A 15,659-nucleotide genomic window follows, 5' to 3' on the forward strand; every position below is an offset into this window, starting at 1 on the left:
TTTAATTTTTAATCATGTGTTAGGATTTTACAATAATTTTTTTACTTTTTATTTTATTGTTTTATAAATTTAAAACTTTTATAATCCTTTTCAAATTCATTATAAATTGATATTAATTTAATAATTATGTATTTAATTATATTAATTATTAATAATATCGAAACAAAATCAAAATTATAATATTAAAATTATAATTTTTTATTATACTTAAAATAAAATATAGGGTTAAATATGTTTTGATCCCTTAACTTTTAGTAAAAATTGGAATTAGTCCCTCTTCAAAACTTTTGACTAATTTAGTTCCCAAACTTTAGAAATGTGTGAATTTATCGTTTTAATCAAATTTTGTTAACTTTATTTGATGTTTCAAACGCATTTCTCAATTAACATTGAAGCAAAAATGTGTGAAATCGTATAAACAACTCAAATGCTATCATGAAACGCATTTGAAACATCAAATAAATCTAACAAAATTTAGTTAAAAGGACTAAATTAACACATATTTAAAGTTTGAGACTAAATTAGACCAAAGTTTTGAAGAATGACTAATTCCAAATTTCACTAAAAATTAAGAGATAAAAACATATTTAACCCTAAAATATACCATTTATTATTATAATATACTATTTATAATTAAAACATAACAATCATCGTTACTTTCTTGTTTGACTAAAAAGAAGACAAAAAGACCAAACAAAGTTGAAATTGATAACTTCGGAGAGTTGCGGAGAGTTGTGCGGAACAGGATAGCTTTTGCCTCTTGACATCTGGTTTTGGTTCCTCAGGTTTTATCATCTTTCTGTGAGAAATGGAAGCAGCATGGGCCACAACTGTGACTATCATAGTGATACTTGTTCTGATATGGGCATGGAAGATTTTGAACTGGTTATGGTTCAAACCAAAGAGGCTTGAAAAGCTGCTAAGAGAGCAAGGCTTTCAAGGCAATCCGTACAAGCTTTTTGTTGGAGACAGCAAGGAGTTTCTCAAGATGAGAAAGGAAGCCTTGTCCAAACCCATGAATCTCTGTGATGACATAGCGCCACGAGTGTCTTCCTACAGCCATCATATTGTCAACACACATGGTATTTTTCGATTCTTTTTTTGCAGTTTTCATCTATCTACCTTTTTTAAACATATCTTTATTTTGATAATTCATACTCATGCGCCCCTTTTCTTTTCTAATGTTCTACATCTAGTGACTGTGTTTTATAGTCCATTATTCAGTGTTTGTGTCTATTGGGTTTATGTTACAAGATCGTTGAGGAGTTGAATATGGGGTGTTAGTAATCAATTTCAGTAGAAACAAACCCTAGTCAGGACATAACAGATTATTGGTATGTCAGTAATCGATTTCATCACTTTGTTTCCGAAAGATGCTCCCTTCATTGGACAACATACCAGATTATGATGAATTGGGGACGACAGATGATGAAATATTAACTAATATATGGTGATGGATGTTATCCTGAGATCATATTTCCTATAAACTTCAACAGAATATAGGGGTAAATACGTGATATTAAGCTTATTTTTCCACCTTAATAGACTTAGGGAGTGCATTCATTGTGTACCAAAAGGTTCCCATGGTTTCTAATTCATTTCTAAGGAGAACAGTCCGTATACAAAGTAGCATGTCCTCTTAATTCCTGATTTTTCTTTTCCTTTTATATTTTATTCTTAGTGTGGAAGTGTTTGAACCTTACAAATTGCCGAGGGTATGCAGGTAAGAAGTCTTTTATCTGGTTAGGACCAACTCCAAGGGTGACCATCTTAGATCCTGGGCAAATCAAAGATGTACTTAACAATATGTCTGACTTCCCAAAGCCTAACACAAATCCACTTATCAAGTTACTAGCAACCGGCCTTGCCGACCATGATGGAGAAAAGTGGACCAAGCACAGAAGGTTAATCAACCCTGCTTTCAATTTAGAAAAACTAAAGGTCAGTTGCTTGCATTTGATAGATATAGACTTGTGATCTGTTTTAAAACATCAGAAAGAAAAAACATGTTGAAGTATGCATGTTTTTGTGTTTAGTTCGAATGATGTGATTCTAACTCCGAGTGATTTCCTTATTGCACCACAGACTATGTTACCATTATTCTTCGAAAGTTGCAATGATCTGGTTAGCAAATGGGAAGGAATGTTGTCTTCAGAGGGATCATGTGAAATAGATGCATGGCCTTTCCTTCAGAATCTGGCTAGTGATGTTATCGCTCGCTCAGCATTTGGAAGTAGCTTTGAAGAAGGAAGAAGAATATTTCAACTTCAAAGAGAGCAAGCTAAACTTGCAATGCAACTTATATTCAAAATTCAAATCCCTGGATGGAGGTAACTTGTTTGATTGGATGACTAAAGCAAGTTCAAGCTTATCAAACGAGTTTTGTTTCACTAAACTTCCCTCACTAAATATGGCATGCAGGAAACAATGGATGGCAAATAATGAATATAATAGAAATCAGAGAAATGTAATTTATAGGACAACAAACTTACTGAATATTTAGAGGGGAATATTTGGTTTCTCTTAAATGCAATTTGAATAGGAAAACATTCATTCAATGATAAACTCAATTGCTAGTAACTTTTTTTGTCAATAGATCTGCCTTTGGAACTGCATTTGAGTTGGGAAAAAACGTCCTCTTCATGTACACAATTAATGGGATGGAAAAATGTATATTTGTAGGTTTTTGCCTACTAAAAGCCATAGGAGAATGAAGGAAATTGACAGAGATATAAAAGCTTCGCTCAAGGATATGATTTACAAGAGGGAGAAAGCACTAAAGGCGGGTGAATCCACTAATAATGACCTGTTAGGTATACTTTTGGAGTCCAATCACAAGGAGATTCGAGAACATGGAAACGGAGATAATAAGAATGTTGGAATGAGTCTTGAAGACGTAATCCAGGAATGCAAGCTATTTTACTTTGCAGGGCAAGAAACCACTTCAGTTTTGCTGGTTTGGACAATGGTGTTATTGAGTAGGTACCCTACTTGGCAAGAACGTGCAAGGGAGGAAGTCTTGCAAGTCTTTGGCAATGAAACGCCAGGTTTTGATGGTTTAAATCGCCTAAAGATTGTAAGTACTGTATTCTATATCTTATAATAAATTGTATGTCCTCTGTACTCACTACAAATCTTTTTGGTATCAGGTCACTATGATTTTGAATGAGGTTCTTAGATTATACCCACCAGCACTTGGATTGGGTCGAGTTGTTAAAAGAGATCTGAAACTTGGAAAGGTAACATTACCTGCTGGAGTGCATGTTTTCCTCCCAACAGTTTTGGTTCACCATGACAGTGAATTTTGGGGTGAAGATGCTAAGCAGTTCAATCCTGAGAGATTTTCTGAGGGAGTTCTGAAAGCAACAAATGGTAGAGTTTCATTCTTTCCATTTGGAGGGGGTCCTAGAATATGCATTGGACAAAATTTCTCCTTACTGGAAGCAAAGATGGCTTTGTCAATGATTTTACAGCATTTCTCATTTGAACTTTCTCCAGCATATACTCATGCTCCAACTATGTCAATCACCCTTCAGCCACAGTATGGTGCTCATATCATTCTCCACAAAGTGAAAATATGAAAATAAAAGCTAGTAATGTAAATCCTGTCGTATGTTTAATAGTTACTTCCATTTACATGTTGATAACAATAACGCTTATAATGTAATAACAAAATGACTTCTGGGATATTATCATATGTTTAATGGCTTTTCCATTTACATGTTTGAGTGAGATTACCTTTTATCAGTTGTTACTTTGTAATTCAACTGACAACATAAAAAAGGATTTCTTTCTAAAATACATCCAACTACGACACTTTAAACTTAGTTGTTTTGAGAGACTGAGAGTTTAAATTATCGACTCTTTGTTTAATTTTGACCAGCATTCTTGATGAACCATCCCCTAAAGGTTTGATTCAAGAAATTCCTTTATCTGGTATTTTTAGCTTATGTTTAAATAGAGAGTTTCACAATTTTTTGGAACATTTAAATATATGGAATTTGAAGTGATCTCATTTCTAATGGCTTCGGTTTTCAAATATTATGTTTAGATAAAGAAATTCAAATGATTGAATTTTAACTATTTAGTGGGTAAAGTATTTGATGGGATAAGTTCTTTCAAGCTATATGATTCAAGCCAAGGAGAGATTCCCAAATGGGTGATGGTTTACAGAAGCTTGATGGGGTGGTAAAAATATGATGCGCATATGGTGGTTTTGATGTGATAAGGTGATGGATCCTCTTTCAAACTATATGATTTAAGCAACTTAAAGGTGTCTTCAAATTGTAGATGCAAAAATCTAATACTCTAACTTGGAGATCAAGGTAAAATCCTCTCCATTAGGAGAATGACACATGACCAATATTAAGGATAAATCCTTTCCATTATGAGCATGATACATGATCACTGTTAAGAAAAAATCTTCTCCGTTAAGATCATATGTATGACAAAAAGAGAGCAACTTGGAGACCACTTTAGCTAAGGGCATACAAGCTTCTAGAAAGTTTGCTCTCCATATATCCATGTGTCTCCTTAGGACCCATATGAAATTACAAGAAAAACACTAGAAAGGGTTGAATAGTGTTTTGAAATATTTTCGCAAATCAGTGTCTAATGGTTTACAAAGATAATGTGCAAGAGTTTTAAGATCCTCTAGATCTATGGAAACATCAAACTCAGACTCAGACGATTTAGACTCCGAAGGAGATGACAAATTAAATCTCATAACAAAGAAATTTAGGAGAAATTTGAAAAATCTTGATTTAGTAAAAGTAGGAAACTCAAACATAAAAACAAAGAAAAGTAGTATGTTAGGAAGGTAAGAAACTGAGTCTCTATAGATCATAATGTCCTAATCTAACGAGCAAGGATGATGATAAGAAGAACAAAAATCCAATGGCAACATGGGAGGACATGTGTCACAACCGAAATTACAAAGGGACAACGAACAAATATCTTATAAGAGCAAAGATTAGTCGCTACCATAGTTTATTAAAGAAAGCTACAGAAAAACCTAAAATGAAATTGTCTGCAAAACCACATTGAATTCGAGAGTTGGTTAGGAAAGGGATTAAAATCCCACACATCCTTCCTACAACAATTCTCTCTAATCAAGTATGGAAAATTAATGTAATTTTTAAAATATTTGTTGTTCTTTTAAAATTAAACAAAACATGCAAATATGAAAAAAAGAAAATACTTTTTGAAATTTTTATTTTGGTCGATAAGGATTCACCTTGCTCCTATATATTCTCATTCAAATTGAAAAATTATTTGAAAAGCTTTTGATTTTTTTTAAAATGAACCCGACAATGATATCGTTCTTACGTTTTTTTAAGGGATCATGTAATTCTTAAGAAAACTATTTAGTTGGTTGGCATTTTTCATTTTAAAATTTTAATTTTTTATTATTATCAAGTGAAACTATTTAGTTGGTTGGCATTTTTCATTTTAAAATTTTAATTTTTTATTATTATCAAGTGAAACCCAAGACTTAATATTTTAAAAAATTTAATTATCATGCAAATCAAGACTTGATTTGATAATCAATAATTTTTAAAGATATTATGAAAACTTTAATTATTATGTGAGTTTGATAATCAAATTTTTTATATTTTAGATAAATGAAAATTTTAATTACCAAGTAAGTCCAAGACTAAACACGAAAAATAATAATTTTCAATATTATTATAAAAGAAATTTTATAATTTGCAATAAAACTATTAATGTATTGAGAGAAAATATGTGCAACTAAAGTGTTGGAGTTATGTAAAGATTATGAAATAAGAGTAGTAGAAAGACAAAACAAGCCTAAGACCAAATTTGTGTGGGTGCAAAAAATTAAAATGAGGTGTCAGAAGTAGAAAACTGTTCAACCAAACTATGCTTGCAAGCATACGTGGTATCCATTTATAAACGGGGTCTTGCTACCTCCACCACCACCTTTGCTGCCTCCATCTCTTTAACTTTCAATAATTTTTTTTTAATTACAAAATTAGCTTTTTTTATTTTTGAAAACAGGTTAATTGAGAGTTGTTCCTTCACCACTCTAAGTGCTCTCTACACATCTCATATGTAAATTTAACTTTTATTTATAAAATTTATAAAATATTTTTTTTTAAATATTTGTAGGTATCATGAATGCTCGCAAATATTTTTTAAATAAATATCTGAGAAGTAACAAGGGTAAATAACAGATAATTTTTTAGTTGTGTTAGGTAAGTAAGTACTATCGGTGTCTCACTCAAGCCATTGTTATCTATGATAACATTTATGTAATCCTCACAACGTGTCAGTACGGGTAGAATAAATTAGATTCAAAAGTCTAACTTAAATAATTTTAAAATAGAATTTTATCTTGTGAAAGAAATTATTTTACTTTATCCAAACAATAAAATTAAAATTAAAATTCAAACATGTTTACTCCATCCAAACAATCTATTTAATAAATAAAAGATAGTTAAATTGTAACTAATTATGTATTCAATTTTTAAAATTGCTTATCCAAAGGTAAGGTTAAGAGATGGTTCATCAACAATGCTGATCAAAAGTAAACAAAAAGTTCATCATTTAAACACTCAATCTTTTAAACAACTAAGTTTAAAGTATCGTAGTTGAATTTATTCTAGAACGAAATCCTTTTGTGTTTTGTCAGTTCAATTACAAAGTAACAAGTGATAAAAGGTATTCTCAAACACAAACATGTGAAAAGGAAAGCAATTAAACATATGATAATATCCCAGAAGTGATTTCGGTATTACATTATAAGCTTTAAACATGTAAATGAAAGTACTAATTAAACATAGGACAATATCTAAGAAGTGATTTTGTTATCAGACACTATTAGCTTTTAATGTGATATATTTTTAAGATTTCGCTTTATGGAGAATGATATGAGCACCATACTGTGGATGAAGAGTGACTAACATAGCTGGAGCATGAGCATATGCTGGAGAAAGTTCAAATGAGAAATGTTGTAAAATCATTGACAAAGCCATCTTTGCTTCCAACAAGGAGAAGTTTTGTCCAATGCATATTCTAGGACCCCATCCAAATGGGAAAAATGAAACTCTACCATTTGTTGCCTTTAGAACTCCTTCAGAAAATCTCTCAGGATTGAACTGCATAGCATCTTCACCCCAGAATTCACATCCATGATGAACCAAAATTGTAGGAAGTAAAACCTGCACTCCAGCAGGCAATGTTATGTTTCCAAGTTTCATATCTTTTTTAACAAATCGAGTCAACCCAAGCACCGGTGGGTATAATCTAAGAACCTCATTCAAAATCATAGTGACCTGATGCAGAAAAGATTTGTAGTGAGTGCAGAGGACATACAATTTAGTATAAGGTATAGAATACAGTACTTACAATCTTTAGGCGATTTAAACCATCAAAACCTGGTTTTTCATTGCCAAAGACTTGCAAGACTTCCTCCCTTGCACGTTCTTGCCAATTAGGGTATCTACTCAATAACACCATTGTCCAAACCAGCAGAACTGAAGTTGTTTCTTGCCCTGCAAAGTAAAATAGCTTGCATTCCTGGATTACGTCTTCAAGACTCATTCCAACATTCTTATTATCTCCATCTCCTTGTTCTTGAATTTCCTTGTGATTGGACTCCAAAAGTATACCTAACAGGTCATTATTACTGGCTTCACCCGCCTTTAGAGCTTTCTCCCTCTTGTAAATCATATCCTTGAGCGAAGCTTTTATATCTCTGTCAATTTCCTTCATTCTCCTATGGCTTTTAGTAGGCAAAAACCTACAAATATACATTTTTCCATCCCATTAGTTGTGTACATGATAAGGATGCTTTTTCCTAACTCAAATGCAGTTCCAAAGGCAGATCTATTGACAAAAAAAGTTACTTGCAATTGAGTTTATCATTGAATGAATGTTTTCCTATTCAAATTGCATTTAAGAGAAACCAAATATTACCCTCTAAATATTCAGGAAGTTTGTTGTCCTATAAATTACATTTCTCTGATTTCTATTATTTTCATTATTTGCTATCCATTGTTTCCTGCATGCCATATTTAGTGAGGGAAGTTTAGTGAAACAAAACTCGTTTGATAAGCTTGAACTTGCTTTAGTCATCCAATCAAACAAGTTACCTCCATCCAGGGATTTGAATTTTGAATACAAGTTGTAGTGCAAGTTTAGCTTGCTCTCTTTGAAGTTGAAATATTCTTCTTCCTTCTTCAAAGCTACTTCCAAATGCTGAGCGAGCGATAACATCACTAGCCAGATTCTGAAGGAAAGGCCATGCATCTAGTTCACATGATCCCTCTGAAGACAACATTCCTTCCCATTTGCTAACCAGATCATTGCAACTTTCGAAGAATAATGGTAACATAGTCTGTGGTGCAATAAGGAAATCACTCGGAGTTAGAATCACGTCACTCGAACTAAACACAAAAACATGCATACTTCATCATGTTTTTTTTTTCTGATGTTTTAAAACAGATCATGAACGGTTACAATTATTCATGAAGAAATTTTCAGATTCATGAAGAGTTACAATTATTCATGAAGAGTTACAATCATTCATGAAAACTTACAATAAGAAATATAACTAATGAAAATCTGGTATCTCTTAGATTTAAGAGATGCCTGATCAACATCTATATAAAGAGATCATGTGCTCTATTGAAATAATAGACTTTTTCTCTGCATTCTGTCATTCACTTAACACACAAACCAATTCGTGAGAATTTTATTTTTGTTTGATGTTAATACTAGGAGTGAGTATTATACTTGTACTTCTTCTTTGTATCTCAAAAGCGGATTTCGTGATTCCCTTCACTTTTATAAGAGACGAAATATAATGTGTATTCTCACGCCTAAAAGATTATATCAAATCTATATTATTGTTCATCTTGTTTCCTAAAGTTCTTGGAAAATTGTTCCAACAATCACAAGTCTATATCTATCAAATGCGAGCAACTGACCTTTAGTTTTTCTAAATTGAAAGCAGGGTTGATTAACCTTCTGTGCTTGGTCCACTTTTCTCCATCATGGTCGGCAAGGCCGGTTGCTAGTAACTTGACAAGTGGATTTGCGTCAGGCTTTGGGAAGTCAGACATATTGTTAAGTACATCTTTGATTTGCCCAGGATCTAAGATGGTCACCCTTGGAGTTGGTCCTAACCAGATAAAAGACTTCTTACCTGCATACCGTCGGCAATTTGTAAGGTTCAAACACTTCCACACTATAAGGATAAAATATTAGAGGAAATAAATAAGCCTGCAACATTGGTTACGGGATGTTTGGTCTTGTATAACCATTTGCACTCAATAGCATATTTATTGAAAGGTAGAGCGATAAGCACCCATGTGTGATTATTTTCTAAAGAAGAAATTTGATCATTCATATAACTAAAACCCATCATGAATCATATTTGCAAGCCTCAACATAGAACTAAGGCTCAGCAGGCAAAATAAGAATAAAGCTGTGATAATGTAAAGAAACTTTGATATATGTACTTTTTTTGTAGTAGTGCCTGGAGGACTAATCTTGGTATTTGATGCGAAACTGGTATAATAATCTTTGTATTTAGGAGGTATGGTTTGGATTACGTAAAATTTTCTAAGGGAATGTTTACAAGAAATAGGGTTTAGATTGAGGAGAGGAAGGGATAGGAGGAGTGAAGAAAAAGCTTGTGGGTTGTGAGTAGTGATGATAGGGTGAGCTAGCGTGACAGGATTAATAACGTTGACAGTGGAGAAGGGAAGACAATTCTAATAAGAATTAACATTTTGAGAGACTTCAATTGTTTGTGTATAAAGTTCGTAAACAATGTAACCTTTTATTGTGAGACTTGAACCTAAAAACACACAAAGTAAATCTCTAGGATCCAATTTCATCTTATGAGTGCCAAGTGGGCTCATGTAACAAAGACACCCAAACACTCAAAGGAGAGTACATCATATAATTAAGAATAGAGATTCTTATGTGGGGACACATTTTCTAAAGTGCGGGAATAAGGATTATGTGTTAGAAAATGACACTCACTGTCTCGATATGCTTCGGGTGTGTTTTCATTTCTTATAAACATTACAATTTATAAGATTAACATTAGGTCTTTCATCTACCGATCATAATACTTCCAATTATTACAAATAGTATAGCATAATGTCTCTAAAACATAATAGAGTAACTTTCTGACTTTTCCTCTCCTAATACAATAAACACTACTATTCTTAATAATTATTTGATAAGTCCTAAATTTAAGTTTATTCCTACAAAACTCATCCATAAACTTAAATTTTTTCTTCTTTCATCCCGATCATTGTTTTGTATTCATGAAACATTAGTGTAGGCAGTGGTTTCGTGAACATATCAGTTATATGCTCTTTGCTTCTTACATGTTCAAGTTCCACACTTCCATCCTTCCGGATAAAATGAAACTGGACGTCTATACGCTTGCTCCTTTCGTGGTTAATTGGGTTCTTGGCCAACTCAATTGTCGATATATTATCTACTCGAATCACCACCTTCTTTTCTTGCTTTATCTCCAGCTTATCGAATAGGTTTTTAAGCCAGATTACATGCCACACACTCCAAGATTCTGCCACGTACTCTGCCTCACATGTTCACAACACTACAATGGGTTGTTTCTTTGAGAGCCAAGTGAAGGTCGTGTTCCCTATAAAGAAAATGTAACCTGTTGTACTCTTCCGATCATCTATGTCTCCACACGAGTCACTATCTGAGATCCACTAAGCCGATAAATGTCTGACTTGGTATACAATAGCCCAAACGACATAGTTCCTTTCACGTACCTTAGTATCCATTCTAGCACTTTCTAATGAGAATATCTTGGCTCCTCCATAAAACGACTTGTGATTCTTATGCTTAGTATTAGGTCTGACCTTGTATTCATTAAGTACGTTAAACTTCCAATTAAGCTGTTGTATCTACTAGCTTCAATTCAGTCCCCATCTTCGTGCTTGGATAGCTTCGTCCCAGGTTCCATAGGAGTAGAAACTGGATTGCATTTCAACATCTTCAACTTATGTAGTATCTCTCTAGCATACTTCTTTTGAGTCACAAAAATACCTCTCGAGCTTTGATCTACCTCCAAACCTAAAAAATATTTCATAATACTAAGATCAGTTATTTCAAACTCTCTACCTTTTTAAACTCTCTAACTAATTCAGTTCTACTCTTCATGAAGATTAAGTCATTTATGTACAAAGCAAGGATCAACAAATCTCCTTTGTGCTTCTTTAGGTATAAAGCGTGTTCATACGGACACTGCTCATAACCATTCTCCTTGAAGTAGGTATTGATCCTCTCATTCCAGACTCAAGGAGCCTGCTTTACGCCATACAACGCCTTCTTCAGCTTCAAGACCCTCTTCTCTTCACCTCTTCTCACGTAACTGAGAGGTTGCTCAATGTACATTTCCTCTTCTAGAACTCTATTCAGAAATGCAGACTTTACGTCCATTTGCTGAATCTTCCATTTGTGTTTGCCCGCTAACGAGACTAGTAGTCAGATTGTCTCTATTCTTGTCACGGGAGAAAAAACTTCATCATAATTAATACCTTTCTTCTATTTATAGCCTTTTACCACAACCCGGGCTTTGTAACACTCCACCCCTCCTTCTGCATTGGTTTTCTTCTTATACACCCACTTCACACCAATTGATTGGGCTCTTATAGGTAGATCAGTCAGTTCCCACATGTCATTCTTCTCAATTGAGTCAATCTCGTCATCCATAGCTTTCTTCCATTTGTCATTGTGCACAGCCTCCTCAAAGTTTATATCATCTGCACATGCTAAAAGACATATAACATGTACCTCGTCAGTAGTATTGTATATATATCTTGGAGAGTTCGAGTTCTAAGTCGCAAATGTTCATCTTCATTTGTATTTGCATCATCCTGGACTTCTTCCATGCCTCCATTTCCATCTGCCAAGCTCTCATTCACGTTGCCTGACCTTCTGTTTACAATCGTCGAGCTCTTATCTTTACCTTCTAGGCTCTCTTTTCCAGGTTTTGTGCTTGCACCTAGCTTTTCCTTCATGTCATCCCAACTTCATTCATTATGTTCATTAAACTGCACATCTCGACTTACCATAACTTTCTTAGTTATTGGGTTGTATAACTTATATGCTTTGGTCCTTTTGCCATACCCAATAAACACGTATTTCTTACTCTTGTCTTCTAGTTTAGTTCTCTATTGTGCTGGAATGTGATCGTAGGCCATGCTGCCAAATACTTTGAGGTGTTTCACACTTGGTTTCCTCATGCTCCAAGCTTCCTAAGGCGTATTCTCTTCTAGTTTCGCATGTGCGCATCTACTTTGGACATAAACAACACTTTGTACTACTTCTACCCAAAATTTCTCTAGCATGTTCTTACTTCTAAGCATGTTTCAGACCATGTTGAGAATGGTTCGATTCTTCCTTTTTGCTACACCGTTTTGTTGCAGTGAGTATGGAGCTACTAAGAAACGCGTTATTCTGTGTTCCTCACAATATTCCATGAATTCTCCTAATATGAAGTCACTTACCCTATCAAATCGAACAACTTTTATTAACTTTCTTGTCTCCTTCTCAACCATTGTCCTAAACTTCTTAAACAATTGAACACCTTGGATTTCTCTCGTAAGAAATATACTCATGTCTTCCATGAAAAGTCATCCATGAACGAGATAAAATATTTCTTACCACTGAAAGACTCAGGGGTGAATGGTCTACATAGGTTGGTGTGAATTAAATTAAGTTGTGTCTCTGCTTGGTACTCAACCGTCTTTGGAAATTTTGTCCTTGGATGCTTTTCGAGTATACAGTCTTAAAAAAACTTCTTTTTAAACTTTATATCTGATAGTCCATGCATCAACTGCTTCTTTGACAGCTCGTCCAATCCTCCAAAATTTAAGTGGCCATGACCTCCTTGTCCACGGCCTCTTACTCGAGGACCACCTCGGCCTCGAGTGTTCCAAGCACCTTCCTTCAAGTCAAGTTTTGCCTGAAGTACCTGATCAAGTTCTTGGACTCCTCAATTGCACACATAATATTCTTGAAGTCCTTAGTTAGTGACCTTAGGATCTTCTCCACAATATGGTTGGCAGACAACTCCTCTCCATTTAGGATCTTGTTTAAAAAATATTAAGAAGTATTTATAATTTTTAAATTAAAATCTAAATAAAATTAAAAAAATAATATAATATAAATTAAACTAAATATAAATTAAAATTTAATTTTAATTAAATTTAATCTAATGAAGTATAAATTAATTTTAATCTTAATTAAATTTAACTTAGTAAAATATAATTGTTTTGCAGGTAATAGATATCTACATGTATGGATAATGTCATACCTGTACTTTTTTATAAATGAATATTAAAATATTCGTTATCTATTTACGAGTACTTAGTATTAGTAACAAATTTTATCAAGAAATACTTATAGACACGAATATTTTTATCATCTTTTATCTTTTATGAAGAATAACTTATCATGGAATTAGTTAATTTGGAAATAGAGATTAAGTTGAATTTGAAAGTTGATAAATATTACACATTAGTCAAAACAAGAAACTCTAAAATATGTATAATACAATAATATTTAGCAATTGATTGTTATCCGTTGGGAGGGTAATAATGATAGGTGAAATTTGTGTATGTTCACTGTATAAGTCAAGAATCGATGCAATATTATGAGTAGCCAACGAAGCAGGAAGCCAAATATTAGGATGAATATAATTGTTTAATGTAAAAACAGGTAAAATACTTCCTACGACAAAAATGATTTTAGGAACAACACTAAGTTGATTAAAACGAGCACTTTAGGCAATGGAAGAAGATCCAATAGTGAGAAAAGGAGAATAAGGAGAGATTGATGGATTCTCATTTGGATGTACGCAAGATTGCAGCTGTAAAGTCATTCGTAAAGTTGAAAACTAGTCAAAGCCGTGAAAGAATGAAATGCTAGTATTAGAAAAAGACAATAAGAATGCGCAACAAAGCTCTTCAAAGACCTCTGATACATTTCATATTCAATGACCGAGGAAAAAGCAAAAGATATAGAGAAAAAAAATATCGTTTCAAACATTATTATTCACAACATTATTATTCGCTCACATTTTCTAACATTAATTATAAATTATGTATAGTTAGGATTGTAAAAATGGGTAATCCGGTCCGGCCCATAATGAATTGATCATTTAGTGAGTTAACGGCTCATTTATTAACGAGTCAAAAAAATCTGAATCCGACCTTATCCACCACGGGTGGGTGGATTAAACGGATTGACTTGCTTAATTACAATGTTTTTTAAAATAAAAAAAATTACAAATTTTATAATTTAAATTTAAATAAATCACATTCTAAAATGATGTTAATAAGAAAAATATCATACAAACCAAATGTAATCCAAAAACAAGTACAAAACGCAACCAAATAAGTTTGTAATATTGATCAATTTTGAGTCATTTATCCATTTATAAGATTAGAGTGTTGAATAAATCTTTAATATTTTGCTCTCTTAAAACATCTCCTTGTTTATCCATATTTACAGTATAAAAAAAAGTATTAACTAATAATATTAAAATACAAAATAATAAATAATTAAATTAGGTGGATTGATGAGCCAACTTGACTCACTACAAGTTTAATTCGAGTGAACTATATTCTTAGTGGACCAGATTGAAAATTAATTCATAAAAAAATTATATATTTTTAAATCCAACCAAATTTAAACGCCAAATTAATCTACTCAGATTGTTTTGACAGCAATGGTATAAGACATACTAATAATAAAATTAAGATTTAATCATTTCACATTCTACATTGGAAATTGTAGATCGCCCAGTGCAACTTTTTTCACATTTATCCTAAAATGTCTTTCATTACATAAAATTTTCAAAGAGCCTATTTCCAGTAACGTATCTAAATTTATGTAACAAATATTTAAAGGTGTCAAATTCAATGAAGTGAACTAATCAACACCCCATAAACAATCTTGCAACATAAACCAAACAAACACAGCTATAAAACATAGCCACTAAAAGAAAAGCGGTGCATGAGCATGAATTGTCAAGATAAAAAAGTGTTTAAAGAAGGTAAATAGATGAAAACTAAAAAAAAAACAAAAACAAAATAGAAACATACCATGTTTGTTGATAGTATGATGGGTGTAGGAAGTGACACGTGGAATTATGTTATCAGAGAGATTCATAGGTTTGGATAAGGCTTTGTTTCTGGTTTTGAGCAAGTCCTTGCTATCTCCAACCAAAAGCCTGTATGGATTGCCTTGAAAGCCTTGCTCTCTTAGCAGCTTTTCAAGTCTCTTTGGTTTGAACCATAACCAGTTCAGAATCTTCCATGCGCATATCAGAACAAGTGTCACTATGAGAGTCAGACATGCTGCTGCTTCCATATCTCTCTTGCTTTTTGGTAAGGGCAATCAGACCAGAGAAAGATGATAAAACTTGAGGCAGGAAAACCACAAATCTTCACACGACTCAGTAGGTAAAGACTATATATATACTTTTGAGCTACACTACTCACCAAGTTATCAATTTCAACTTCTCTTTGTTTTTTTTTTGTCTTTTTTCTATTTATTCCAACAAGAAAGTAACAGGCTTTTGGTATATATTTTTCCCTTATAATTTTTATTTTATCATTCAAAAATATTAAGAA

At 32.9% G+C, this 15,659-nt stretch overlaps 2 protein-coding genes across 2 annotated transcripts; one reads left to right on the forward strand and one right to left on the reverse strand.

Moving 5' to 3' along the window:
* Positions 1–701: 701 nt before the first annotated feature.
* On the forward strand, positions 702–3,719 carry LOC124844758 (cytochrome P450 72A68-like). Its single transcript, XM_047321764.2, has 5 exons — positions 702–1,082; positions 1,724–1,941; positions 2,086–2,330; positions 2,683–3,076; positions 3,150–3,719. The coding sequence occupies exons 1-5, from the start codon at positions 809–811 to the stop codon at positions 3,579–3,581; spliced, it is 1,563 nt and encodes a 520-aa protein (XP_047177720.2). The 5' UTR covers positions 702–808; the 3' UTR covers positions 3,582–3,719.
* A 2,986-nt stretch (positions 3,720–6,705) lies between these two features.
* Positions 6,706–15,548, reverse strand: LOC124844760 (cytochrome P450 72A68-like). The gene is made up of 5 exons (XM_047321767.2): positions 15,129–15,548; positions 8,955–9,172; positions 8,118–8,362; positions 7,372–7,765; positions 6,706–7,298 (listed from the first exon to the last, which is right to left on the reverse strand). The coding sequence occupies exons 1-5, from the start codon at positions 15,394–15,396 to the stop codon at positions 6,867–6,869; spliced, it is 1,557 nt and encodes a 518-aa protein (XP_047177723.2). The 5' UTR covers positions 15,397–15,548; the 3' UTR covers positions 6,706–6,866.
* Between the last annotated feature and the right edge of the window lie 111 nt (positions 15,549–15,659).

Source organism: Vigna umbellata, chromosome 3 (assembly GCF_029865625.1).
Source record: "Vigna umbellata cultivar VRB3 chromosome 3, Vumbellata_1.0, whole genome shotgun sequence".
In the NCBI taxonomy this organism is placed as follows: Eukaryota; Viridiplantae; Streptophyta; class Magnoliopsida; order Fabales; family Fabaceae; genus Vigna; species Vigna umbellata.

Coding starts and splice junctions, on each gene's coding strand:
- LOC124844758 (XM_047321764.2), top strand. CDS start 809: ATGGAAGCAGCATGGGCCACAACTGTGACTATCATAGTGATACTTGTT. Junction 1,083..1,723: donor TCATATTGTCAACACACATG/GTATTTTTCGAT, acceptor GAGGGTATGCAG/GTAAGAAGTCTTTTATCTGG. Junction 3,077..3,149: donor GTTTAAATCGCCTAAAGATT/GTAAGTACTGTA, acceptor TTTTGGTATCAG/GTCACTATGATTTTGAATGA.
- LOC124844760 (XM_047321767.2), bottom strand. CDS start 15,396: ATGGAAGCAGCAGCATGTCTGACTCTCATAGTGACACTTGTTCTGATA. Junction 9,173..15,128: donor TCATACTATCAACAAACATG/GTATGTTTCTAT, acceptor GACGGTATGCAG/GTAAGAAGTCTTTTATCTGG. Junction 8,363..8,954: donor TCAATTTAGAAAAACTAAAG/GTCAGTTGCTCG, acceptor ATTGCACCACAG/ACTATGTTACCATTATTCTT.